Consider the following 24,856-nt stretch of genomic DNA (forward strand, 5'->3'; position numbering starts at 1 on the left):
CCTGCGCATGTTTACATGCTAATTCTCCTGAATAAAAATGCGTATGGCTAATGCAGTTGTGGCTTATTTATTTTCTTACCAGTAGCCATGTAGAGCTAGCGTAATCGGCTGTTTATGTTTGCATTGTGTGGTGGCGCACCGTATCCTATAGGATTCCGGTTCCAAGTTAATATCCAAGTTAATACGCAATAGTTCTCCGTGTGTCTTTAGTTTTTATCGAGAATAGCCTACCCAATGTGTTTAATTCAGTCCAATGTAGCCAACTTTTCATTTCACATAATAATAGGCTAATCGCTTCTTCGCCAAATTAAGAACCTACGTCTGAAGACGCAACGTTTTTTCAAGTTCATTGTCTTTTAGTCATGTTAATAAATTGATCTTTCATTTGTTTTCTTTATTCAACCCTTATTTTATTTAAAAGCTTAACAGTCCCAATTATTGCCAGAATGTGTGGTGGTTCATGTGTGTACTGTATGCTTTGTGTCACGTCAGGCTAATTACATAACGGAACCACATTAACAAAATAGATTATCCGGATATTCGAAAAAAATTCGGATACTATTCGAATAGTGAAATCAGTTAAAATCTCCTTCCCTAGTTTGTGTGTGTTTGAGTTCAACATCAGGTACATGGAAATGATTTGTCCTGCTCCCTATGACAGTTTTCTATAAATAAACTCTTCACTGTAAATTTTTTATGAATTATTCCACACCTATGTGAACAAAACATTCTTATAAAATGTTATATGTTAGATTTATATAAAATGTACAAATATACAAATATATGTATACTGTTTATTGAGTGTGTGTGTGTGAGAGAGTGTTTTATTTATTTTCATCAACCATTATTTAACCAGGCAAGTCATTAAGAAAAGATTATTATTTACAATGGCAGAAAGTGGCAAAAGTCACTTGAGGGGAAAGGGCTGCAAGATGAAACAAATTAAACAAGAATTGTACGAGCACAACAGTACATGCAAGGGCAAAGGATAATGTGTTTGAGTGTGTGTAATGTTTGTGTGCATATATATGTGTTTGTGTGTTTGAGTATACTAGTGTACACATGCCTATTGTTGTATTTTTGCAAGTTTTTTGTTGCTGAGAAAGCTCTTAAAAGGGCTTTGCAATGTGAAATTGTGTTAAGTAAATTATGATCTGGAAGGTTCTACTGTGGTGTAGCAGAGTATATTTCCCCTAATCCTGTGAGCAGATCGTGTCACCTTCTGACCTCACTGTTGCTCTCAGTGTCCACTTGGGGTGGGATCACATTCTCCACCTTCCTGGAGATCTGTAACGCTGAAACTTCTCTGAACTGAAACCTAAGAATGACAGTCCTTTGGAACATAATTTTAAGTTGGGACTGTCTGCTAAAATTAAAGTAGACCTTTCGTTGTGATTACTTTAGAATTTGCACATTGTATCAGCCTCAGACTCATGCTTAATTTTATATAATTTTCTTATATCCGTTAAAAATGTATGACATTAATTAAAAGGGATACGTGAAGTGAAGGTTGCTTGTGTTGCAATGGGTGTAAGTTATATTGTATGCAATGATGTAAGTAGGTAACAGTAGGTAGGTATTAGTGGGTAGCTAGGTATGTACAGTATTAGTAGGTAGTTAGTATCAGTTGCAATACTTTCCCAGATAAGATGACAACCATTACTGAATGGCCAGTCTATGACCAACATATTTGGACACATTCCAAGCACCAGATCCTGCCCTAAGCGAGATACAGCAAAGTGATTGCAGCAAAGGAAGAGATGGGGTTAATGAGATGTCTAATGTATTCGTTTCTTATGTCCACTAAAGCCACTGCATATTCCCCAGTAAGTAAGCCATTACAGGCTTTTATCTCCTGTCTTCAGAGCGCTGCGTCACCCTCTGCCTCCAGGATCTGTTATTCAGACCAATCTGAGGAGCACTTGTACACATCAGGGCAGTCTGGGTGAGCCCCACCTTCCCTTCTACATACATGTTTAACAAACATGTCTACCCTGGGATAAGTTGGATGGCTTATCAGATACAAGAATGTCCATTAACTATTTTGAGGATCTTTTTGGTCAATTTATCTAGGACTAGATATTGTAACGTGGTAACAGATATATATATATATATTTATTTATTTGTGTGTGTGCTGCATTCCTGCTACTGAATATGTATTTTTAGTCTGGATTGCTAAAAACGGTGTAGTATTGCCTAATCATATGAATTAATAATAATGTTAATAACCACATCAGTTCATCTTTAAAGCTTAACAATAATTTAGTGCTTATATGTAACAAACAGCTAGTGACTGTTCCTTTTCAATGACATTGAGATTGGCTTTGATAAAAAGGCCAGCAGTGCACTGGAAACAAATGGACAATTACCAGAGACCCTAATGGAGTCTTGCACTTTATGACCTTCATAAAACACTCTGATTCTGTACCCAGCTGCACAAATACAGTATTGTGACACCATCTGGCAAGGTTAAAGAAGAGGGGTGATTTGACATTGGCGCATTCAATCTTATTTTTGTACAGTACATTTCTATTGGATTCCAAATTTGAAACTCTTACTTTGAATTATGTCAAATGTTTACTTTGATATCGGAGCAGAAAATATGGTAGTGCTATAGTTTAAAATAAATGAAGAGCAGTAATCTTCCAATGAAGAAACCCATTGTTTATTAATATTAGAGCCAGTCAGCAAATATACGGTCATAAGGAGGTATATCATTTGACGCAGTCTCAGTGACGCACCACCATCTTGACAGGTTTATTTGAGTTAAACTTAGTGGGGTCATCCTCAAAGATCAATGTCCTTAAAGATGAATAACGGTACCATGGGTACAAAGGAACAGGGAAAGGTTTTTACATGGGTTAGAGGATCTCAGGGTCGCTGGATGAGTGGGCTGATCTAATGTACCAGAGAACAATGCTGCTCAAGTGACATCCTCACGACGCTTTTAGACCTATTCAAGTAATTACAGATGAAAGTGATGAAAGATGATTTAAGACTCCATGCATTTGCTTCTGAATGTTACTGGTTGACACAGTATGTGCATGTGCACAAGTGTGTGTATAATGTGCACACGTGTGTGTGGGTGTGTGTGTATTGTGTTCATACAGTACATGTATATTTGTTGTGTGCAGTTATATATGTGAGTGTGTCATTGTGCATATGTTATATGCGCACGGGGAAGGGTGTTCAAATGTCCCGATTCTAATTAGGGATGGGCATAATTAATCGACGATCGATTATCGCTCATTAAGAATTTCGTCGATTACATTATTTGTTCATCAATAAAACTAATGCGTGTGTTCTGCTGCGTAGTGTGAGTCTTGAAGGAAGGCAATGGATTTCGCTATGTGGCAGCAATTAAACATGTTACCAATCAAAGCCAATGTTTGGGAAAAAACGCCACAGGCCTACTCAGTTACCGGAGAGTTTCCATGTATTTCAAAAGTGAACATGAAGAGGTCACGCAGAGTGTAGCGTGAGACCATTTTGACCAAATGACTTTGTTCACTGCCAACACTGCAAAGCTGAGTAAAAATACAACTCCTCCACGACTCAAATGATGTAGGTTACTACTTGAAGAATGTACATCCGACCCTGGTTAGTGGCGATGCATCCTGCTCTCGGTGTTAGCACGGAGGAGCTGCGATGCACAACGAGCAGAGAAAATTACCCAACGGATCTGCAAGTCCATCGAGATGGATATGCTACCCCTAAGTATTGTTGAGGGCGAAGGTTTATATGAAGCTTTGTTAATTAGCTGGAAAAAAAACGTGTTTGAGCGGCTTCTAGCTGTCTGCTCCGCTACTAGGAGTTAGAGAAATAGTTGTTCTTCTTGTAGCTTAATAGCTACAGATCTCAATGCTGAAACAACTGTTTTTTCTATTTTCACTGCATTTTAATATAGCCTATAAATAGTGAATTTTAATATAAAAATCGATTGTTAATTCTCCCGACGATCGATTAAGACAATTTAATCGAATGCCCATCACTAATTCTAATATTGCCTCTGTTGTATCGTGACTGTGTACTGGCCTGCCGTGCAACATAGGTCCATGTATGTTTTTTCTAAAACCAGCAAGTCTCACACTGAACCCAATGTGTTTATTTCTGATCAAAGAATCAAGATTGTGAAAAAAAACATGTAAAAAAATATGCAAAAATTTTAAATTCACCTTAGCCAACTTAAGCCATCTCAGAAATCTCATGTCCACCAAAGCTGCTAAAATGTACATGTTCTCGTTGATTTTATCTCATATTAACTACTGCTTACCCAACTGGTCTACTGCCAACTCCACTACCCTTAAACCAGTAATGTCTCTTTACAAACACGCTCTCAAAATACTTGACAAAAAACCTAAATCACACCATTACTGTTCAGTCCTCCATAAATAGAGACTTTTATGTTGGGACAACATGATCACATTCAAGAACTGCTGTTTAATGTTCAAAATCCGGTTTAACCTGGCCAACCCACCACTATGCAGCCTCATCAACTTTAGAACACCAGCAACCAGGGCTACTCGAGGGGCAGCAAGAGGAGACGTAAAAGAAAAATAAAATAGTGTATTTGGACAGTCGGTTTTCTCAATTAGGTCAGCCCGGGAATGGAACCATTTCCCTAAAAACATTAGAGAATCAACCTCATCCAACTGTTTTAAAAGTAATCTCAAAACATGGTTGATAAATAACCAAAAATGTGATCACTAGTGGGTAAGCGGTAGAACTTGTATATTGGGATTGTATTTAGGGTTCCTCTGGTAGGAGGAAACCTATTGTTTTTGTTAGTATTCTTAATATTTTTATTATTATTATTAGGGTTCCTCCGGTAGGAAGGAACCTTCAAAACCCTTCTACTCATTAACCATAGACCCAATCAACTTGAAATTAGTTACAGATGTGTAGAATACATGTCTTTACATAGGGTGACATGGAATAAGAAATGCAATACAAAATGGCTGAAAGAAGTGTATTTATGTAAATTTCCAAATTGCTTCAATACTTTTTTTGTTAATAAATCAAATATAATTTTGACTGATTGTTTTTCAAACCTAATAGGGTTCAAGACGACATAAATCTCTAGTACCATAAACAATTTCACCTTGGTATGTCAATATATGATTGAATTCAATTAAATTGCTCCACAGTGCGCGCGCTCCAAATTCTCACAGACTCATCCTGCCCCTTGAGATTAGGGTGACCACCTGTCCCGCTTTGCGTTGTGTCGCACAGCATTTTCACCCCTTGTTCCGCGCGTCGCATATTGAAAATGCTGTGCTATACAGCGCAAAGAGGAACAGGTGGTCAACCTACTGACACGCGCGAGCTTGGCGAGACGCACACACATACTTTCTGGAAATGGTGTGCTGACCAAGCCCTACCCTCACCCTCATTTCGCTTCCAATCGCAGCTCGCTGTTACGAATATAAATTATTTTTAGGCGGCCATTGTTGTTTTCAACTGGAATCACCTGAAAGCCGTGTTGGAGGCAGCCACGTTCGGTAAGTCTATTTTCACTGGCAGTGTGTAAACGATATCGTAATTCACTAAATTCTAGTCCTAAAACGTCAGGGAGGGCTGCTTTTTGTAGACAAGAGTCTGCTGAAGATAGCCAGTATATAGGATCTTTCAAAACAAGCCTATTTCATTTGTCATTTTCCTGAGAAAGCGACCTACGTTAGCCACGTTTCACTCGGTCAGCCTATTTAAAGGTCTCTGACAGTCAGAATCACTGTTTACAGGCAAAGGTCGGTCTTTGGTCAGATGTGTATATTGACCAGTTTAGAGCTAAATACTCTTGCCAGAGCCTGGAATCGAGCCAAATGTTTGGAGTGACTGTATGGCCGGGTCTCCATCAGTTCAACACATTTGGATTCAAGTTCAAGTGATGCCACTGCATTTCACAGTCAAAACTGTAGTTCATGTCAAGTTTAGATGTAAAAAGATTCATTTTTTACAACTGACATGGATCATTTCTTCACTTTTACAGGTCTGGAGGGTCATGCAGAGGCCTGCTCAACAGAGTTCAACAGAGGATGCTGAGAGAAAAACTGATCCCTTGCTGGACTACCCCCCTCTAGCTGGACAGAATCAGGACAGCTTCTCTTCAGCCCTGACCCCAGGACAGCTTCATCCAGCTGGCCTGCCCTGACTGCCTGCCTGCAGGCCCTGCTTGCCCCTGCCTGCAGGCCCTGCTTGCCCCTGCCTGCAGGCCCTGCTTGCCCCTGCCTGCAGGCCCTGGTTGCCGCTGCCTGCAGGCCCTGATTGCCCCTGCCTGCAGGCCCAGATTGCTCCTGCCTGCAGGCCCTGCTTGCCCCTCCAGAGACAGACAGTCACCCCACAGACACAGTAGCTCTGCAGACTGCTTTTTTGAGGATATTGATGAAAAAGGACAAACCAGCATTTTTTTCCATGTCCCAGCATGCCAACCTGCTGACTTTTAGTGTCTCAAGTAATGAAACCAGTTCAAGTTATAGACTTTTGACCTGAACCCAATGATTTGTCATCTGAATAAAAACCACTCGAGAAGTACTGCTTCTTGGATGATTTGTGCTCCACATCAGTTAATCTCACACATTTGCCTTTGTTTCCATGGGATTCATGGAATCGCTAGTTTCTGCTCCACCATTGTGTGATAAAAAGTTGAATTTAGGAAAGCAATTACATTTTGTGTTATCCTTTCGCATTACACACATTTAGTCAATGTTCTTAAACTCCGATTGTTGTCATTTTACCATACTGTTCATATTGAACAGACATCAGTGTTTGGGAAGATTACTGTATATTTCCACTTTTGATTTGTATTTCCATCGTAAATTTGGTCTTTAATTTCAATTGGAAAATTGTATTAAAAGGTCTTAAAAAGTCTTACATTTAACTTGTTTACACCTGTAGACACCCTGTGAAGCCCCAACCCCCCACTCCAGAGACAGTTGGTGACAGAGGTGCAGACATTAAGTTAAACATAGTTATGCCATAAGAGTAGAGTAAAAAATAGAGACTAAATGTGTAAATGGATGTTGAAACTCAGTTCTCTGAGCTGGTGCATGTCAGTTTAGGCCAAGGTTGTATTTCAAACCTCTAGGTTAAAAAATAATTCAGATTTGAATGGAACTCTCATTTCTCAATCTTTTATACATTTATAGTTGGGTTGACATTTAACAGCCATTTCATTCAGCAAGTTGTTTAACTCAAACAACCATAACACAGTACATATGGTATACAAAGCTGCAGTCAGGTTTGGCGAAATTGTTAGCTTGGATGTTATCTTGACATATACATGAGGTCTTGATGATGATGCGCACGCAGCTTCAAGGAAGAAAGACGCGTTCCATTTCAGGAGACTAAAGATAATTTCTCAAGTAATGCACAGAGTCGTCGGATTCAAAGAAAAGTACAATAGTTTAATGCTTGCCAGCAAGGAAACAAAGTCTGATCGCAATACAAAGTTTTTCTGGTTCACAAGTCTTCAAGTAAGACTATTTATTGGTGAGAAGTCTCCTCCCCTGCATATCAGCTGTCAATGTGATCGATCCCAGAGACTGTGTGTGCTCGTGCACGTGGAAACTTACAGAGTTCTCTGACCCTAGGCTTGACCATATAATTCACTCAGCACAGATAAGGTTAACACATTTATTTCACCTCTAGCATACTAATGGTCAACCTAGGTCAGTTTGTCTACGTAAGCCTCATGTCATCTATAAGTCATGTGGGGAGAGGGTTCTCTGCTGGCAAGGAATGCTGAACACAGAATCATTGTTATTACAGGATAACAGTTACATATTCAATTTTTCCAACAGACTCAGAGACCTTAGCGCGCCACTAGCATCTCGTCATATCACGCAGTCGGAGCACAGCTAGATCATCAGCGTCAGCGCTCTTGGGTACCCAGCATGCAGTGCGGCATGTCAAAAAACGCCAAGACTTGTGGAAAATAGTTTGGTTACAACAGTTAAGCAAAGGATTTCAGTTGTTGTGTTTGTTCAGTTAGATGTTTGTAATATTGTTGTTTGTTAGTTAAAAAAATCTTGTCGGTCACCCTGAGAGTGCATGTTGTGTGGTTTAATGGGAAATGAGACTCGGCCAGTATACATTAATGTTTGCAAGGGGATGAACATGGGCTATGCCATAAACCTTTTGCCAATGAGGCTATTCTTGATTGTAAGATAACGGTGGTTTTGGAAAGCGGTCTTCAAGCCATCTTTGAGGAATTCTGGAAACAGTGTCATGATCAATGTGTTTTGAATGTGGGAGGCAATTTTTGATTGACATCTCATGCGTCCGCTACAGCATTTCTGCTTTGGCGTGACTTGCACTGGGAGGGAGGTAAACGGCATAGATTGGGATAGTGTGCGGGCAGGTGTATTTTTATATAGGGTGAAATGGAATGAGAAATGTAATACAAAATGTCTGAAAGGGGTGTATTTATGTAAATGTCCACATTCCCTCAATATCTTTGTGTCAATAAATCAAATATCATTTTGACTGATGGTTTTCAAACCTTATTGGGCTCAAGATGACATCACTCTGAAGTACCATCAACAATTTCACCTTGGTATGTCAACATATGATTGAATTTGAGTAGTTTAAACTTTGGCTGAATCTAACAACTCTTACCACAGAAGAAACAGCTTACTTTTTTATACGGTAACTGAACATGACAATATTCAACACTGAGAATAGCTCAATGGACAGGGACAGTGACCTGCAAAGTATAAGGTTGGAGGTTTGAATCCAGTCGCAGTCTTTTAGCCTGTCTTAAATTTGAATATCTGTTTAGTTGAAAAAGGATGACATCATTATGAAATACCATGCGCAATTCCACTTTGAAATGTCAACCGTTTCTTAACCTTTGTCCCAAAGCTAATACTCTGCCCTTTCTACTCATACATTTTCAACAGTTGGTGTGTAGCAGAGAGGAGGGAGAGGCTGCCTTGTAACCTTATGCTCATGAGTTCAAATCCCCATTAAGCCTATTGTAGTTGGCCCATAATGAAGTAGTTTTGCTCTCTTGTTGTCCAACTCTTGACCTTCTACAATGTACATTTTTATAATATTTTGCCATTTTGTTGGCAACAAATTTCCAGTTTGGTTTATTTTATTGTTAATTTTTTTTTTTTTTTTTTTTTATTGTCAATGTTATGTTTGATATACATTAATGCCTTTTTTAGGTTGTATAGCCTTTTTCCCTCAGGAAGAGGGACTGCCAATGGAAATTAGCCTTTTGGCTATAATTGGGTGCATTTATATTTTAATGTTTATGAATGTACACTGTCCCTCTTGATAAAAAAAAAAAGGTACTTTATTTCTCTGCTCAGAATGAGTCATTATCCCTCTCCTCCTGGCATACTACCAGGAATCTATGTGGGGAGTGAGAGACAATGGACAGGCTTTAAAGGCTTGGTTCCTCTGAATCAGCCATATCACTGACAATGTCCATTCCAACACTGACGATACATTTTTACAAGACAATTTCCAAAGGTTCCAAAGGCTAAATAAATTATGTTTTTTTTCTAATGGTATTGACTTCTCAATGAGTGATGTGTACATGATTTTAAACAATTACAATTCAGTCTTCTTTCTCATTCCTTTCCATGATAAATATTGTCTGTTTGACCCTCTTAAATCACTTGGTTATTGCCTGTGTGCTGCTGGATCTCTGCACATCCTGGTGTTTTCGGCATGTTAGCTGCTGGCCTGTATGGGGATTACAACTTCCTGCGTGGAGAGATAAGGAGGACTAAGTGAATGTAGCTGTCCCTGGGTACTGAGGTCGGCAGGTCATATTATACAGGGGAGTAAGACTTCTGATTTGTTACAATCTGGTTTTCAGGTTTTTCTCAACAGATGGGATAAAGGCTTGATAACTTGCGTTTTATGTCATTTAGTGTCTTGCACATTATTTCTTTTTTGACAGGTGATAAATTATTTGAATGAAATGAGGTGCAGATACTGTATGTAATATGTAATGTTTGTATGTTTTGCTTGTTTTTTTCCAGGTTACATGGCAGATACCATGAACTGGCCCCACATCTAGTACCAATGGACTACACCAATGACCCTGATGTCAAAGTACCGTTAGCGCTGATAGTAGCAATGCCAGAGTTAAATGTATGGATATTTTTATAAACTGTAGTTTTATCAATAATGTATTATACTATTGCCAAGACAAAGTGCTCTGTGGTTAGGCTGAGTGACCTCATTGTGGATGATCTTTGTGTTATCTTTATCAATTGTATTGTTGTTGGGGATCTCCTGCAATACAGTCAGTTGACCCTCCAATCATTCCGGAGTCAGATAAATCAATTTTAGAATATCAATGGAACATGTAACTGTTTATTCAACGCAGCAAGTTCAGTGGGGTTAGAATATAACACTCTAATCCTGTAAAAGTGAATGTACCATGACATACAGCTTTGCAACCGAAACCCTCTTGTTCCATTAAAAAGACAACCACTTAATTGGGAATTCGGTTTGGAAAAAACGGTTGCCGCCTATACTGTAACCCCCCCCCCCCCACCCACCCACCCACCCACCCACGCACACAGGTTGCAGATTCTGTAAGGTCTTTTAATGTGTCCTATAGGGGAACATAATTGGCCCAGCCTGTGAAGCTGTCCACTGTTTACAGGGACTATAAAGTGAGGCTGTTTAAGGTGGAGGAAGATGGAGACCACTCAAGCCAGGATTGATGAGGTCCTGACAGCACATTCCACAGAAGGACACAGAAGTCCTCACAGGCTTCATAACCATTAATCCTCCCCCTTTCTGGCCCAGCATCTTAATGAGCTTTCTTGAGAAAGCTGGAGTGATTCACTGCACATTCCCACCCTTTTTGTGCCAGGGTCTGTCCAACATACTAGGTTGTAGGTCCAGGGGTCTCATTTATAAAGCTTGCGTACTCACAAAACGCTGCTGAAAATGTGCGTACGCTACTTTCCACGCAAAAGTTGTGATTTATAAAAAACAAACTTGACGGGAGAATGTGCGGTCCTCCACACAAACTCTGACCTTCCCGTAGGCCTACGCAGATTTTGAAAACAGTTGGAATTGGCGACGCAGATGACCGTACTGTAGTCAGACTGCAGAAGTTGAATGTGGGAAGAACATTACTCGTAATATTTATATATTTTGTTTTCCTCACACACGTTTTTTTCATTCAATTCCATGATTATCATGAAGATTACATCCAGCAGTGTTATTTGCGCTTGTACTGAGTGATTCTTGTTCCATAAACACCTTGTACAATCCAACTCAAATTTTAAATAAAAATTCAGCGCTTCCTCACCATCAGATTGTCCACTACGGGAGTTCAGGAGGGGGAGATTCCCCGACTGCATGGAATACAGGATAACATCACATATCCTACCTTTAGATAACTGCAGAACACAGTGTATAACTAAATATAGTTAGTAAACTGAGAAGTTTTCATGCGCTATGATTCACCGTAAAGAACAATCGTATGCCAGGGTCATGATGAGATACTAGATTAGCATTCATGAGGTGCTTTGCATTGACTATATATGGTTAAAAATGAGCGTGTTCAAGGCAGGGTACAATGCTGATTCACGTATGCACACTTGTGGGTAATCTGTGATTTATAAAGGGAACATTGCGTACAGGTGTGCGTACGCACGGTTTTATGAATCTGAATTTTTGTGTGCCTACGCCATTTTAAGCTTTTGGGCGTACGTACACTTTTAGTAAGAATCCTACGCACAGTTTTATAAATGAGACCCCAGGTAATTTAGATGACATAAGTGATTTGACTTCGAAAGCATACCGCTTTACTGCCATAGAGGAAAACTCCTCTTTGTCATCCACTGGTCTGAATCCTGCAGTTTCTGCAGCAATAAGCTGTTCTGCCCACTCTCCCCCAGGTGCATCATGCAGCCAGACTCCTAGAGTTGACCCACTCTCTGAGCTTTGTTTTTATAGGATGTGATGAGACGGCTGATTATAAAATGTGGATATAAAACCTCCATCATCTTTCTGTGAGTTTTCCATAGAGAGAAAATATAGACACTGTAACGACGATGGGTGCTGCACGACTCGTAGTGTTCAAATATAGAAACAAATATTTACTGTGGTTTACAAAAAGATACAAAGAATATAGCTGCTAACAGCAATGTGGTGGCTAAGCAGGTCAGATGACCTAGAAGAAACTTTCGACATCTAGTGACTGCGGTGTACCTGGCTTCCTTTGCAGTGGCTTATAGTCTCGCTAAACAGAGAATCAGAGACATGACAAGCTTGTCAGCTTTGGCTGGATTTTAACCTCTGACGTTGACGTTGCCAGGACACCAATTTATCCTAGTGAGCTATTCTCAGTGCTGGAAATCAGATTTCATTGACTGCGTGAAAATATAAGGAATTTTTCCTGTGGCAAGCGGTTGTCAGATTTGGCCCAAGTTTAAACAGCTGTAATTCAGTCCTATTTTGATATGTCAATGTGATTGTGGTCTGAAGATAATCTGTGTCAAATTTGGTGAATATTTGATACATTTTGTGGAGGGGTAAGACAAAAACGTTTTATTAATTCATTCAAAATGGTTAGTTAACATGTGTCACACACAGGATCGCCCCCCTAGAGGTTAGAGGACACATATCTACAAAGCACAATAAATCCGACTCTTGAGTAGAGATCCCCTGAGATTGAAACATTATCATTACCAATATGCTGTTAGACAGCTACTGTGGCATACCTGGCTTCACTAAACGGATAAACAAGTATGATGACATGCTTGATGACTGTAGCTGGATTCAAACCTATGACCTTGCACTTCACAGGAACTGTCAGGCCAAAATGGTGTCCTAGGGCCAAATAGTGTCCTAGCTGACGTCACAATGCTGTTCCAAAGGAAGTACTCGTCCGTTGCTATGCCGACCTAAAATTTCTGAGATATCTACGTGTGCTAGCAGGAAACTGTCATGGTTGCTATACTGGTTACCAGGTAGGAAGTGTTGTATTTAGGCTTATTTAGACCAGTTTATTGTACTCTACTATTTAAAGTTTTCACTCGTTTGACATTCCCGAGACAGCAACGCGCGCAGGTAGAATACTATACGTGTTGCCTTCCCGTTCTGTTAAAATTGATGCTAAATAAGTAATGTTTTTGACAAAAACAACTAGCTACCTAGCACCAGCTGTCGAACGAGTTAAAACTTTAAAGACAAAGTTTAGGCTGTGGCAATGGAGTTCAGGTCACTAGCTAGATAGTTTCACCTATTTAAAGACTTTTGATTGAAGTAAGGGTAGTGCCAAACGTGCCGCCGTTTGACTTCCTACAGTACTGTAAACAGCTGTGGAGGTGTTTTTGTTAGCCTACAGTACTAGACTAAGCTACAGCGTTGCAGTGAGCTACACTGGTTTAAAACCACAGGTTGATTAATTTCACCCAAAAATCGTTTACTTGTACTCTTATCTTCTGAATAAAAGTACCCCCCGGACAAATCCTCAAAATCTAATAAAAGTACCGCCTGGAATAAAAGTACCCCCCGGAAAATTGCCAAATCAGCACGCAAACTGTGTCCATATGCGATCAAAATGTGTTCCTATCAGTGTAAGTGTGCATCTTTTACTGTCGCTTGCAATCAGGAATAGAAATGGACAGCAAATATACCATTGCTAGGAAAAAAACTTCAACACTTGTAGTTTGGAAATACATAATCATTATTAGAAATTTTCAAAAAAGAGTTACAAATATGGCAGTACCTTTTCTCAAAAACTTACAGTCAACATGACTGCAACATAACATGAAAACCACTGGACATACTTAGTTATTTCAAAGTAAAAAAAGAGGCTGTTGAAGGATTTAAATTGTTTGTGTCTAATCCAATATGTAATGATGGTATTCAATGACACAAATATGTGTTCTAGAAAGAGTGGTCTGGAGTCGTAGAGGTCCGATAATATCAGCTTTAATGCAGCAGTTGGAAATCAACAAGTACAGAGCTCTGGAGCTGTCTACGTTTTCCTACCCGCAACAGAGTTTGGGTTGGTTCACGAAGTCCAACTGGCTATCTGTCCCTGCCCCAGCATATATTATACAGTGCACTTGAAACAGAAATATCAAAAAGGGTTGAGCTTGTTCTCTCATGTATCAGGGAGTTTGTTCTTCCCCACGCATCCCACCTGCTCGGGTGCTGTCTCAGCCCGGATTCAAGGTTGCTTCTGAAATGGAGAGATAACAACACAAAATACAGCCTGTTTCCCACACCCTGTGTGAGACACAATGCTTTAAGCCTGAGCACAGTTCTAAGTTCATAAGACATACATTTAATAAGCACAATACATAACTTTAATACATGCATCCTTTATAAAGTCTTACGAGCATTGTTCCCGTTGCTATATAGTGCACAGTGCCCATGATGCATTTGGTGATTAAGTTGCCACACATATTAATAACTGGAATTATAGACAGTGCCATGCCCGTGATACAGCTAATGATTATAGTTCTAGAATTGTACTGTAATGTATTATAAATTCTTTACTGTCTAGTTACAAACATACATGTAGTAGTACTATCACTTTTCCTGAAACAGCTTACAGTCAACGTGACAACCACTACCAAATAAAGCATTGCTAGGAAAATACTTAAATGCTTGTAGCTTGGAAATACATAGTTACAAATATGTCAAATAACAAACATGCCATGACTACTGGTATACGGTACCTCAACAAACTAGACATGACCGCCGCGCAGCACAATTGCAGGTGCTGTGATATTCCTAATGATATCATCTCGCAGCACCTCATATTCCGCGTCTTGTGTGACATAAAATGCTGAACTTGCACCAGTACTAGTTAAACCTTCAAAGTATCTACTTTACTTGAGTTTGCAAAATATAGAGAAGTAAATGCCCTGGGATTTCTATTTGACGATGAGAGGGTCGTTGTCTTTAGTTTGTGACTGTCATGCTGGTGTGCTGAATGGGAACCGTTATGTGAGTGTACAGTAGCTAGAGCTAACATCAGAGCCATAATGAGGCTCTGGCTAACATTTACGAGCTTGCACTGACAACCAGTTGGTAGCTACTGTCGTTGACTAATGTAAGCTACTTGCCAGTAGCTAGCTAGCAAAGGTAGCTAACATTTTCACATCAAAGAGTTCCAATTTATCTTCCCTTCCGAAAAAAATGCATTGAATTTTCTAAAATTATGTCTCGATTTTCCCCCCAAAAAATTAACGTACCGTCCAAAATAAGAATGTACCGGGTGGATTTTTCGGGTGAAAAAAATAAACGTACCGGTACGTTTATTCGGAAGATGAGAGTAATCTAATGTCATAATAAATCCTACCACGAAAATGTATTTGTGAGAAATGTTTATTTTAACGATTGAAAACAGGTGCATCATTGACCGCTGTAGTATGTGTTGCCCGGGCAACAGAGGCTAATGTCATGATGCTAATGCTTCAGTGAAATAGTAGACGAATCCTAACAATAAATATAGCTGCAAGCAGCAATGGCGGATTCCTTCAAACATTGCGAACCATTAAAAAATGTATATTCTTCATATAATTGTCACTGTATAGAAAAATCCATGCTGCAGACTTACCAATGGGATACCAAATCTGACCAAATCCAAATATGGCTGCAAGCAGCAATGAAGTGGCCAAGCAGTCAAATGACCCAGAAAACATTTTAGACATCCTCAAAAGAGAGTAACGAGTATACACAGCAAGTTTGGTGTGAATCCATCAAAGATTTGCTGAGATACGACCCAACTTCCTGTTTGCTGGCTTAACGGCACATTTTGATTGCCTGTACCGTTTACATACGTAACCAAAAGTTACGTGTGTAAACACAAGTCCAACTTTGACCCATTGGTGGCGCTAGAGTGGTCTAATGGGAGACATGAAACTTGGCTGAAGTATAGAAGTAACTGTCCTTAATGCGTGTGCCAATTTTCACAAAAAGTTACCATATGGTTCTAGGGGCTGCCATTGACTTCCATGTTACAAGAATAAACAAATATAATATAGCTGCAAGCAGCAATGGAGGGGCCAAGCAGTCCAGAGCAGGACATGGCCTCCATAGCACTTGCGCAACAATTAAGTCACAACAACCTGTTGCACTCATGCAACACACCACGTTTGGTTGAAATATCTGTTTGCGTTCAAGAGTACTGAGTGTTCAAATGTTTTTTTTTCTGGTATAAAACCACAGGCCTCCTCTGCTCCTCGTGGGAACAAAGGAACCGAAGTTTGGTGATGATCGGACACATTTTTGCTGAGTTATGCTCTCACGTGTCTTTGGCGGCTTTGCTGCCGCCTTTGATCAGCTCTACCGAACAAACGGTTTTGAAAATGGAAAATCCATCCGACATCTTTGTGAAGCTTCGTCTGAAGATAATCTGTGCCAAATTTAGTAAACATTGGACAAAATTTGGGGCGTGCAAAAGGTTTTTACACTTTTCCATTAAATCCAAAATGGCGGCCGCGTCAATTCGGTTGTTATGAAATATTAACGATGGTCAAGCTCGATATCTCACAAGACATCAACAGACAAATAAATGATTTTATTAAGGTAAACACTTCAACATTTATTAGCCAAAACATGTTTATGCTTCCGGCCACGCCCCCTTTTACTCACATGACACAAGTTTTGGAGGACATACTCAGAATAAGGTTCCGAGTAGGCATACCAAATTTGGTGTCACTGTCTCAAAGAATTGCTGAGATATTACTTCATTTCCTGTTTGGTGGCTTTCCTGATGACTTTGATTGGCTGTTACGGACAAACGGTTGTGGGGATCAAAATGCTCTACCATAACGTTTGTGCGGCTTAGTCTGAAGATCATCTCTGGTAATTTTTAAGAAGATTTGACAAGAATTGTAGGAGGAGTAGGCTTTCAAAGGTTTATGATAAAACCGGAAATAGCGGAAACTTTATATAACCGGAAATTGACGGCATGGTGTGCATTGAACTCGGCTTGATCCAGGGAATCCAACAGTATCTCATTTTTGAAAATGGGTCATACGGTTCAAAAGTCGCGTGTGTAAACACAAGTCCAACTTTGACCCGTTGGTGGCGCTAGAGCGACCGAGTATGGGACATGAAACTTTGTGAATTGGACCAGGGGACTGTCCCCAATGAGTGTGCCAAATTTCAAAACTTTCGACCATGCGCTTATGGGGGCTGCCATAGACACCCAGTCCTAAGAATAATAATAATAATAATACTAACAATAACAATAGGTGCCTCGCAGCTTCGCTGCTTGGCCCCTAATAACTGCAAGCAGTAATGGCGGATTCCTCCAAACATTGCGTACCACAGGGTATCGAATACACGCAGCAAGTTTGGTGTGAATCCATCAAAGATTTGCTGAGATACGACCCATATTCCTGTTTGCTGGCTTAACGGCACATTTTGATTGCCTGTACCGGAAAAACGGTTTCGAAAATCAAAAAAACATGTAATAGCTTTTGTGAGGCTTGGTCTGAAGATAATATCTGCCAAATTTGGTGAAGATTGGACAACATGTGTAGGAGTAGAGAAAAAACGTTTTTCATTGAATTCAAAATGGCGGCCGCAACAATTCGGCTATTATCCCAATTTATTATGAGACACACACGGGATGTCCCAAGATATAATGAGACAAAGGAATCACTTAATAAAAGCAAACAAATCAATAGTTATTGGCCAAAACACATGTTTGCTTCCTGCGGCTACGCCCAGTGATCACATGACACCAAATTGTGTGGACATCCTCAAAATAGAGTTCCGAGTCATCATACAAAGTTTATTGTTGACATCTCAAAGATTTGCCGAGATTCGATCCAATTTCCTGTTTGGTTGCTTTGTTGCCGATTTTGATTGGCTGTAGCGGACACATGGTTTTGAAAATCCAATATAAAAGTAATGCCTGAGTGAGGGTTGCTCTGAAGATGATGTATGCCAATTCTGGGGAAGATTGAAATAAAATTGTAGGAGGAGTAGGCTTTCAAAGGTATTTGATAAAACCGGAAATAGCGGAAAATCTATATAACCGGAAATCGACGCCATGGTGTGCATTGTACACGGCTTGATCCAGGGAATCCAATGGTACCTCATTTGTGAAAATGGGTCATACGGTTCAAAAGTTGCGTGTGTAAACACAAGTCCAACTTTGACCCATTGGTGGCGCTAGAGTGCCCAAGTATGGGACATGAAACTTTGTGAATTGGACCATGGGACTATCCCCAATGAGTGTGCCAAATTTCACAACTTTCGACCAAGCGCGTCTAGGGCCTGCCATAGGACCCCATGGCGGAAGAATAATAATAATACTACCAATTGCAATAGGTACCTCGCAGCTTCGCTGCTTGGACCCTAATAATACTAACAATAACAATAGGTGCCTCACAGCTTCGCTGCTTGGCCCCTAATAATAATGATAAATATAACTGCAAGCAGTAATGGTGGATTCCTCCAAACATTGCGAACCAGAGGGTATCGAGTACACGCAGCAAGTTTGGTGTGAATCCATCAAAGATTTGCTGAAATACGACCCAACTTCCTGTTTGCTGGCTTAATGGCACATTTTGATTGCCTGTAGGGGGCAAATGGTTTCGAAAATAAAAAAACCATGTGAAGCTTGGTCTGAAGATTTTATTTGCCAAATTTGGTGAAGATTGGACAACATTTGTAGGAGGAGTAGAGAAAAAACGTTTTTCAATGAATTCAAAATGGCGGCAGCATCAATTCGGCTATTATCACAAATTATTATGAGTCACACACGGGATGTCCCAACATATCATGAGACAAAGGAATCACTTAATAAAAGCAAACAAATCAATAGTTATTGGCCAAAACACACTTTTGCTTCCTGCGGCTACGCCGAGTGATCACATTACACCAAATTGTGTGGACATCCTCAGAATAGAGTTCCGAGTCATCATACCAAGTTTGGTGTTGACATCTCAAAGATTTGCCGAGATTTTATTCAATTTCCTGTTTGGTTGCTTTGTTACCGATTTTGATTGGCTGTAGCGGACAAAGGGTTTTGAAAATCCAATATAAAAGTAATGCCTGAGTGAGGGTTGCTCTGAAGATGATGTATGCCAATTCTGGCGAAGATTGAAATAAAATTGTAGGAGGAGTAGGCTTTCAAAGGTTTTTTATAAAACCGGAAATAGCGGAAAATCTATATAACCGGAAATCGACGCCATGGTGTGCGTTGAACTCGGCTTGATTCAGGGAATCCAATGGTACCTCATTTTTGAAAATCGGTCATACTGTTCAAAAGTTACATGTGTAAACACAAGTCCAACTTTGACCCATTGGTGGCGCTAGAGTGGTCTAATGGGAGACATGAAACTTGGTGTAACTGTAGAAGTGACTGTCCTTAATGAGTGTGCCAAATTTCACAAAAAGTTACCATATGGTTCTAGGGGCTGCCATTGACTTCCATGGTACAAGAATAAAAACTAGAGAGCATACAATTTCTGGGGAAATTGTGAGGGTGTGCTTGCGGCTGCCCCAGCTGCCCATAGTCTTCTGGTGTTTACATATTTAAAAAAGCATTTAAGTGTATGACTGCAGTTCTGACCATTGTGTTCCCTTGATAATAAGTTTGTAAAAATTACATGCATCACTCAGATGGAGGAGAGGTGATGCTGGTTGTTTGGAAGAGAAGGAGGCCAAATGTAGCTCATGAAGATGCAGCGCTAGGTAACTTATTAAATTGTAATCAGATAAACAACTTGTTGGTTTCCCAACAAGAGGAAGACACAGCATCTGCTTCTTCAACTCCTTAATCCTCTCAGGGCACCTGTTGCCCCGGGTTAGAAAGACATCAGCATAATGTAGCTAATTTTACACAATACATTAAGGATTAAAAAATCAACACCCATCTTTGCTATATTTAAAGGGTCAATTGTAGGCTATGGGACGTCTAATATTACAGTTAGTCTAATTATGTGTAGGACCGTGTTTCTCAAGTGGTGGGTCCCGACTCCCGACCCAAGTGGATCGCAAGCTGGTGTAGGACTTATTGATTCATAAAACCATCTAAACTCCATATATTAATGTTTTCTGTTATTTAAAAGTAAGCTCAGACGTGTGAATGGAAAAGGAATATTTGTAAACCATCCTGGTCTGTTGTTATGTGTAAACCGAACATTTCACTTAGCTACTTGACTTTAAATAATCACTTTGTATTCTACCAAAGACAACAAGCTGACTAGACTAGTTAGATTTTTTTTAAAGCTAACTATCACTACGGCACTAGCTGGTGGCTGGACGATTTGTACAGTACCTCCCAGAAGAGGTCTGGAACGGAAGACTAACAAGGTAGCAAGTTAGCTGTAGCTAGGTCTAACACTTGGTAACACTGCAGATAGTAGCAGATGTGCTGGGGTAACAGCTAGAGCTAACTCCTCTGTGAAATAGCAGGCCACTGTTTCCGAAAGTAGATCTACTAGCTTAGCTCTAATTAATATCAGCGTAGTAGCTATAGAGCTATCATATGTAGCTAGCTAGCTACATTTCACAAACATTTGGCAGACCGGTGTAAAAATTGACCTAATCTCTATGACTTAAATGTCATTGCAAGTTTTTAACTTCTCGTGATATTTTCAGGCATTTAGCCTACTCATATTGCATTCATTCATTAATAAAGAACCCCCTTTGAAGCTTATTTTAACAACGACGTACCAGCAGTAGCTATCTCAGATGGAATCGCGATTAAAATAGTACCATCTGCTAACTGAAAATATGCCCCCAAAAACGTGAATAAGCTTGACATTTAGGTAGGGGAAAATCACTCATTCATAAAAATGTCAGTGGTAGCGATCATTGTCAGTAACAAGGCAAAATGCGATATAGCCCTGCTGTGTGGAGAAGCTGCCCAGGTAAATTGTAGGCTACTACTACTTACTAGCCTGTCTTGGTAGCGATTGCGTTGGTTTAATTCGATTTAACGTTACTTCCGTTGTACGGTCTAGGCTGAAATGAATTATTTTCATGAACAGATTGACAAAGTTTAGGCTGTGGCAATGGAGTTCAGGTTAGTAGTCACTAGTCAGATAGGTTCACCTATTGAAAAACTTTTGAAGTAAGGGGTAGTGCCGAACATGAGCCGCCATTTGACATCCTACGAGCTGTTAACAGCTGCAGTGTGGAGATGTTTTTTTTAGCTAACGCTACTAGCGTTCTTGTAGTCTAGGCTACAGTACAGCGTTGCAGTGAGCTACATTGGTTTGAAACCACAGGTAATGATAATTTCACCAACAAATCGTTTAGTTGTAATCTGATGTCATAATAAATCCTACAACGAAAATGTATTTGTGAGGAATGTTTATTTTAACGATTGAAAACAGATGCATCATAGACCGCAGTAGTATGTGTTGCCCGGGCAACAGAGGCTAATGTCATGATGCTAATGCTTCAGTGAAATTGTAGACTACCGTTTCCGAAAGTAGATGTACTTCCTTAATAATATTACCTTATATTGTACATTACACATCACAATTGTGTGTCATATCACAAAGTAAAATGAGCAAATAGTTATCACCCAGGCCTCTTTGTTTGTGGCGTTTCTGCAGCTGCCTTGCTGTAAAGAAGTTAGCCTAAGCCTAGCCATCTCCCAGAAGTTAACAAGCTGCTAAACTAATGTTCTGCTAGAGATAGTCACGCGAGTTTTCGTGACGTTAGTGGCGTCAGTGACTGGGACGTTAGTGACGTTAGTGGCGTCAGTGACTGTGGCTAGCAAGTTAGCCACCGTTAGCTTCACTTTTCGTCACAAAAACGTAATTTCTACTAAACCGTGCAACGGAACGTAAATCCCGATACAAGCAACTCAATCGCTACCGAAACAAGACGAAACTTTTGACACCTAGGTTGCCTATGTAGTCCAAATATTGACAACGTTTTAGGGGTGGGAAAATAAATAAATAATAATATATATGTGAGATAACAATGGTTGTGCCCTTGCTGAAGGCAAAGCACACCCAAAAAGAATAAAACTAACAATAACAATAGGTTTCCTCCTTACGGAGGAATCCTAATAAATATAGCTGCAAGCAGCAATGGAGGGGCCAAGCAGTCCAGAGCAGGACATGGCCTCCATAGCACTTGCGCAACAATTAAGTCACAGCAACCTGTTGCACTCATGCAACACACCACGTTTGGTTGAAATATCTGTTTTTGTTCAAGAGTACTGAGTGTTCAAATTGTTTTTTTTTCTGGTATAAAACCACAGGCCTCCTCTGCTCCTCGTGGGAACGAAAGAACCGAAGTTTGGTAATGATAGAACACATTTTTGCTGAGTTATGCTCTCACGGGTCTTTTGCGGCTTCGCCGCCGCCTTTAATCAGCTCTACCGAACAAACGGTTTTGAAAATGGAAAATCTTGGTCGGAGAAGCTTGGTCTGAAAATCATCTGTGCCAAATTTAGTAAACATTGGACAACATTTGGGGCGTGCAAAAGTTTTTTACACTTTTCCATTAACGCCAAAATGGCAGCCGTGTCAATTCGGTGTTATGAATTATTATCGATGGTCAAGCTTGATATCTCACAATACATCAACAGACAAAGAAATTACTTTATTAAGGTAAACACTTCAACAGTTCGTGAGGACATGAAATGCTGTGTTTGGTTACTTTATTAAAAAAAGGAAGCCGTATTCTCCCGTAGCGCGCTTTGTCAGATTTGACCCAAGAACAAACAGCTTCAATTCAGGCATTTTTTGACACATCAAGGTGATTGTGGTAAGAACATGATTAGATGACATGCTCGTGATGACATTATCAAAGTTTCGTCTCCATACGGTAAACCGTCGCAGAGACGAGGCCTCACGTCTGCTTTGCCATCCTCTTTGTCAAAATCGTTTGCGCGTTACTCATGAACGGTTTGACTCATCGATAACATTTTGATAACTTTTTGTCGGCATGGTCTGAAGATGATCTGTTGCAATTTCCATAAAAATCGGAGCAACTTGCTAGGAGGAGTTTGAAAAAGTTGGCATTTCTTAAAATACAAATGACGGAAACACCTTCAGGACGACAACAGTGGCGAAAATCTGTTATCAACTTTGGGGGGGACAATTATATGACATTTTCTCAAGAGCAATTTCTGAGGTGGACACCAAAATGATTGCTGCAATGTAGTTATAAGTAGTGTTTCTTATTAGTCAAGTATGAATGCAGGCGTACAGTATTTACAACCAGCAATACCAAGAAAGGCCAGTATGTACTGTACACTGTATGGGTGCAGTTTATGTAATTACAAAGGGCGTGGTGCAGTCTCATCTAAAATAATCTCAATTGAACCATCATAACATCGGGGAAAATTGCAAAACCTCTTGAAGTGTCAACACTTTGTTGGCAAGAGTTTGCGGTTCTATAAATTGTGGGTGTGGCTGATATGGTTCTGTGCCACCACTGAGGTGACTAGACAGTGCTGTGCCACTGTCTCCTATATTGGTGCTGCTGGCAAAAAGGTTGACCCCCGGTCCTGCCATGGCTGTGACACTGTCATCTGAAGTCTCTCTCTGGCTCTTTCCCTTTTACCACCCTCACTGACTCACAGTCTGTCTCTTAGAAAAGACATAAGGTGTTTGCCATCCTACTTACTACCAGTACCCAATACTACACAATTAATCACAACAACAATACCATTGCCTCAAACTAATCTTGGTTCAGTCACCAGTTCAAGTAGAGAGTGGGGTTATCCATGGCATTGTCCAATTACGTCCCTATTTTACAAGTCTGAAGAAGAGAACCCATCATGTTGCCAAACAAGAGACTCAACAAACTTACCCGAGACCCCCCGTCTCTGCCAGTTTGTTCCTGCCTTCCTCCAGCTCTATTGTCTGTTTGTCATCTGGGGCCTGTACTACGAATCAAGATTTGGCGTTAGCTAGGTAACTTCAGGTTCAACCCAGGGTTTTCTGTACTACGACGGTGGATTACTTGTTACCGGGGTAGATCGCCATGGTAACATATGCTGAACGGCTAACCTGGTCGGGAGCAGGATAAGTTGGAGATCAGAGATCAACCGGTATGAAAACCCCGCCCATTAACTAATTCTTGACGATAATGTCGTCACCGTTCATAGTAGATCCTGTGCAGCTTGGTGCGCTGATGCTGTAGTGAGAGGTGCGTTCAGAAGAGCCAGAACATTTAGAGACCGACAAAACCCTTTTGAATTCCCTCATGAGTATCTTTCTGAAAGATATAGATTCTTAGCAGAGGGAATTACGTATATTGCCAGCTTCTTGAGCCGTATGTTGCCAATGCGACGCATTGAAGCTATGCACTCAGTCCCACAGACTGAATGCATAGCGTTTCGTTATTTCGCTATGGGTAGCTAGTTTTATAGTGTGGGTGATCCGGAGAACCTGAGCAAGAACACGGTCTGCCATGCAATTTTGAACGGATTTTATGATGAAAAATATATATCCAAAGTGCCCTTTGTAAAAACTTTGGACTCCTAATATGTTGACAAAATGAAAGGAGGTTTTTCACTCAATGTTCTGATTTCTGTTCTGGAAATGTATGCAAATAATATCATATTTTACAACGTCATCATTTGCTCATTTAAACATAGGCCTACATTTACAGGAAACTAGTAATGAAAACATTATTTGACATACTATTAGTTATCAACTTGGGAGGTTTCATGTTGTATGTTATCCCTATTCACTGTGTCTCCCCTTAACCCTTTTGTCCTTGGGTTGCTTTGACCCATTTTCTAATCATTTCCATATCAAAAATTGGGGTTTCTTTCAACCAAAACCTTTCAAACCAAAAAGAACAATGGGTATCTGTACAAAGCTCTTCACAAGTGATACATAAATTATCATTTCACTACTTTCATTGATTTTTGATGTTTCATTCACTTTTATAGCATTTAAAAAAAATAATAAAT

The 24,856-nt window shown here is 40.0% G+C and overlaps 1 protein-coding gene across 1 annotated transcript in view; it reads left to right on the forward strand.

Annotated features, from left to right (window-relative positions):
• cib2 (calcium and integrin binding family member 2) overlaps positions 1-24,856 on the forward strand; it is a 41,540-nt gene that overhangs the window by 4,425 nt on the left and 12,259 nt on the right. Inside the window, exon 3 of the mRNA XM_084671640.1 lies at positions 9,999-10,110. Coding sequence (XP_084527766.1) covers positions 9,999-10,110 — 112 coding nt within the window. The remainder of the gene's footprint in view (positions 1-9,998; positions 10,111-24,856) is intronic.

This window comes from Hypomesus nipponensis, chromosome 14, assembly GCF_054491055.1.
Source record: "Hypomesus nipponensis isolate SF chromosome 14, ASM5449105v1, whole genome shotgun sequence".
Taxonomy (NCBI): domain Eukaryota; kingdom Metazoa; phylum Chordata; class Actinopteri; order Osmeriformes; family Osmeridae; genus Hypomesus; species Hypomesus nipponensis.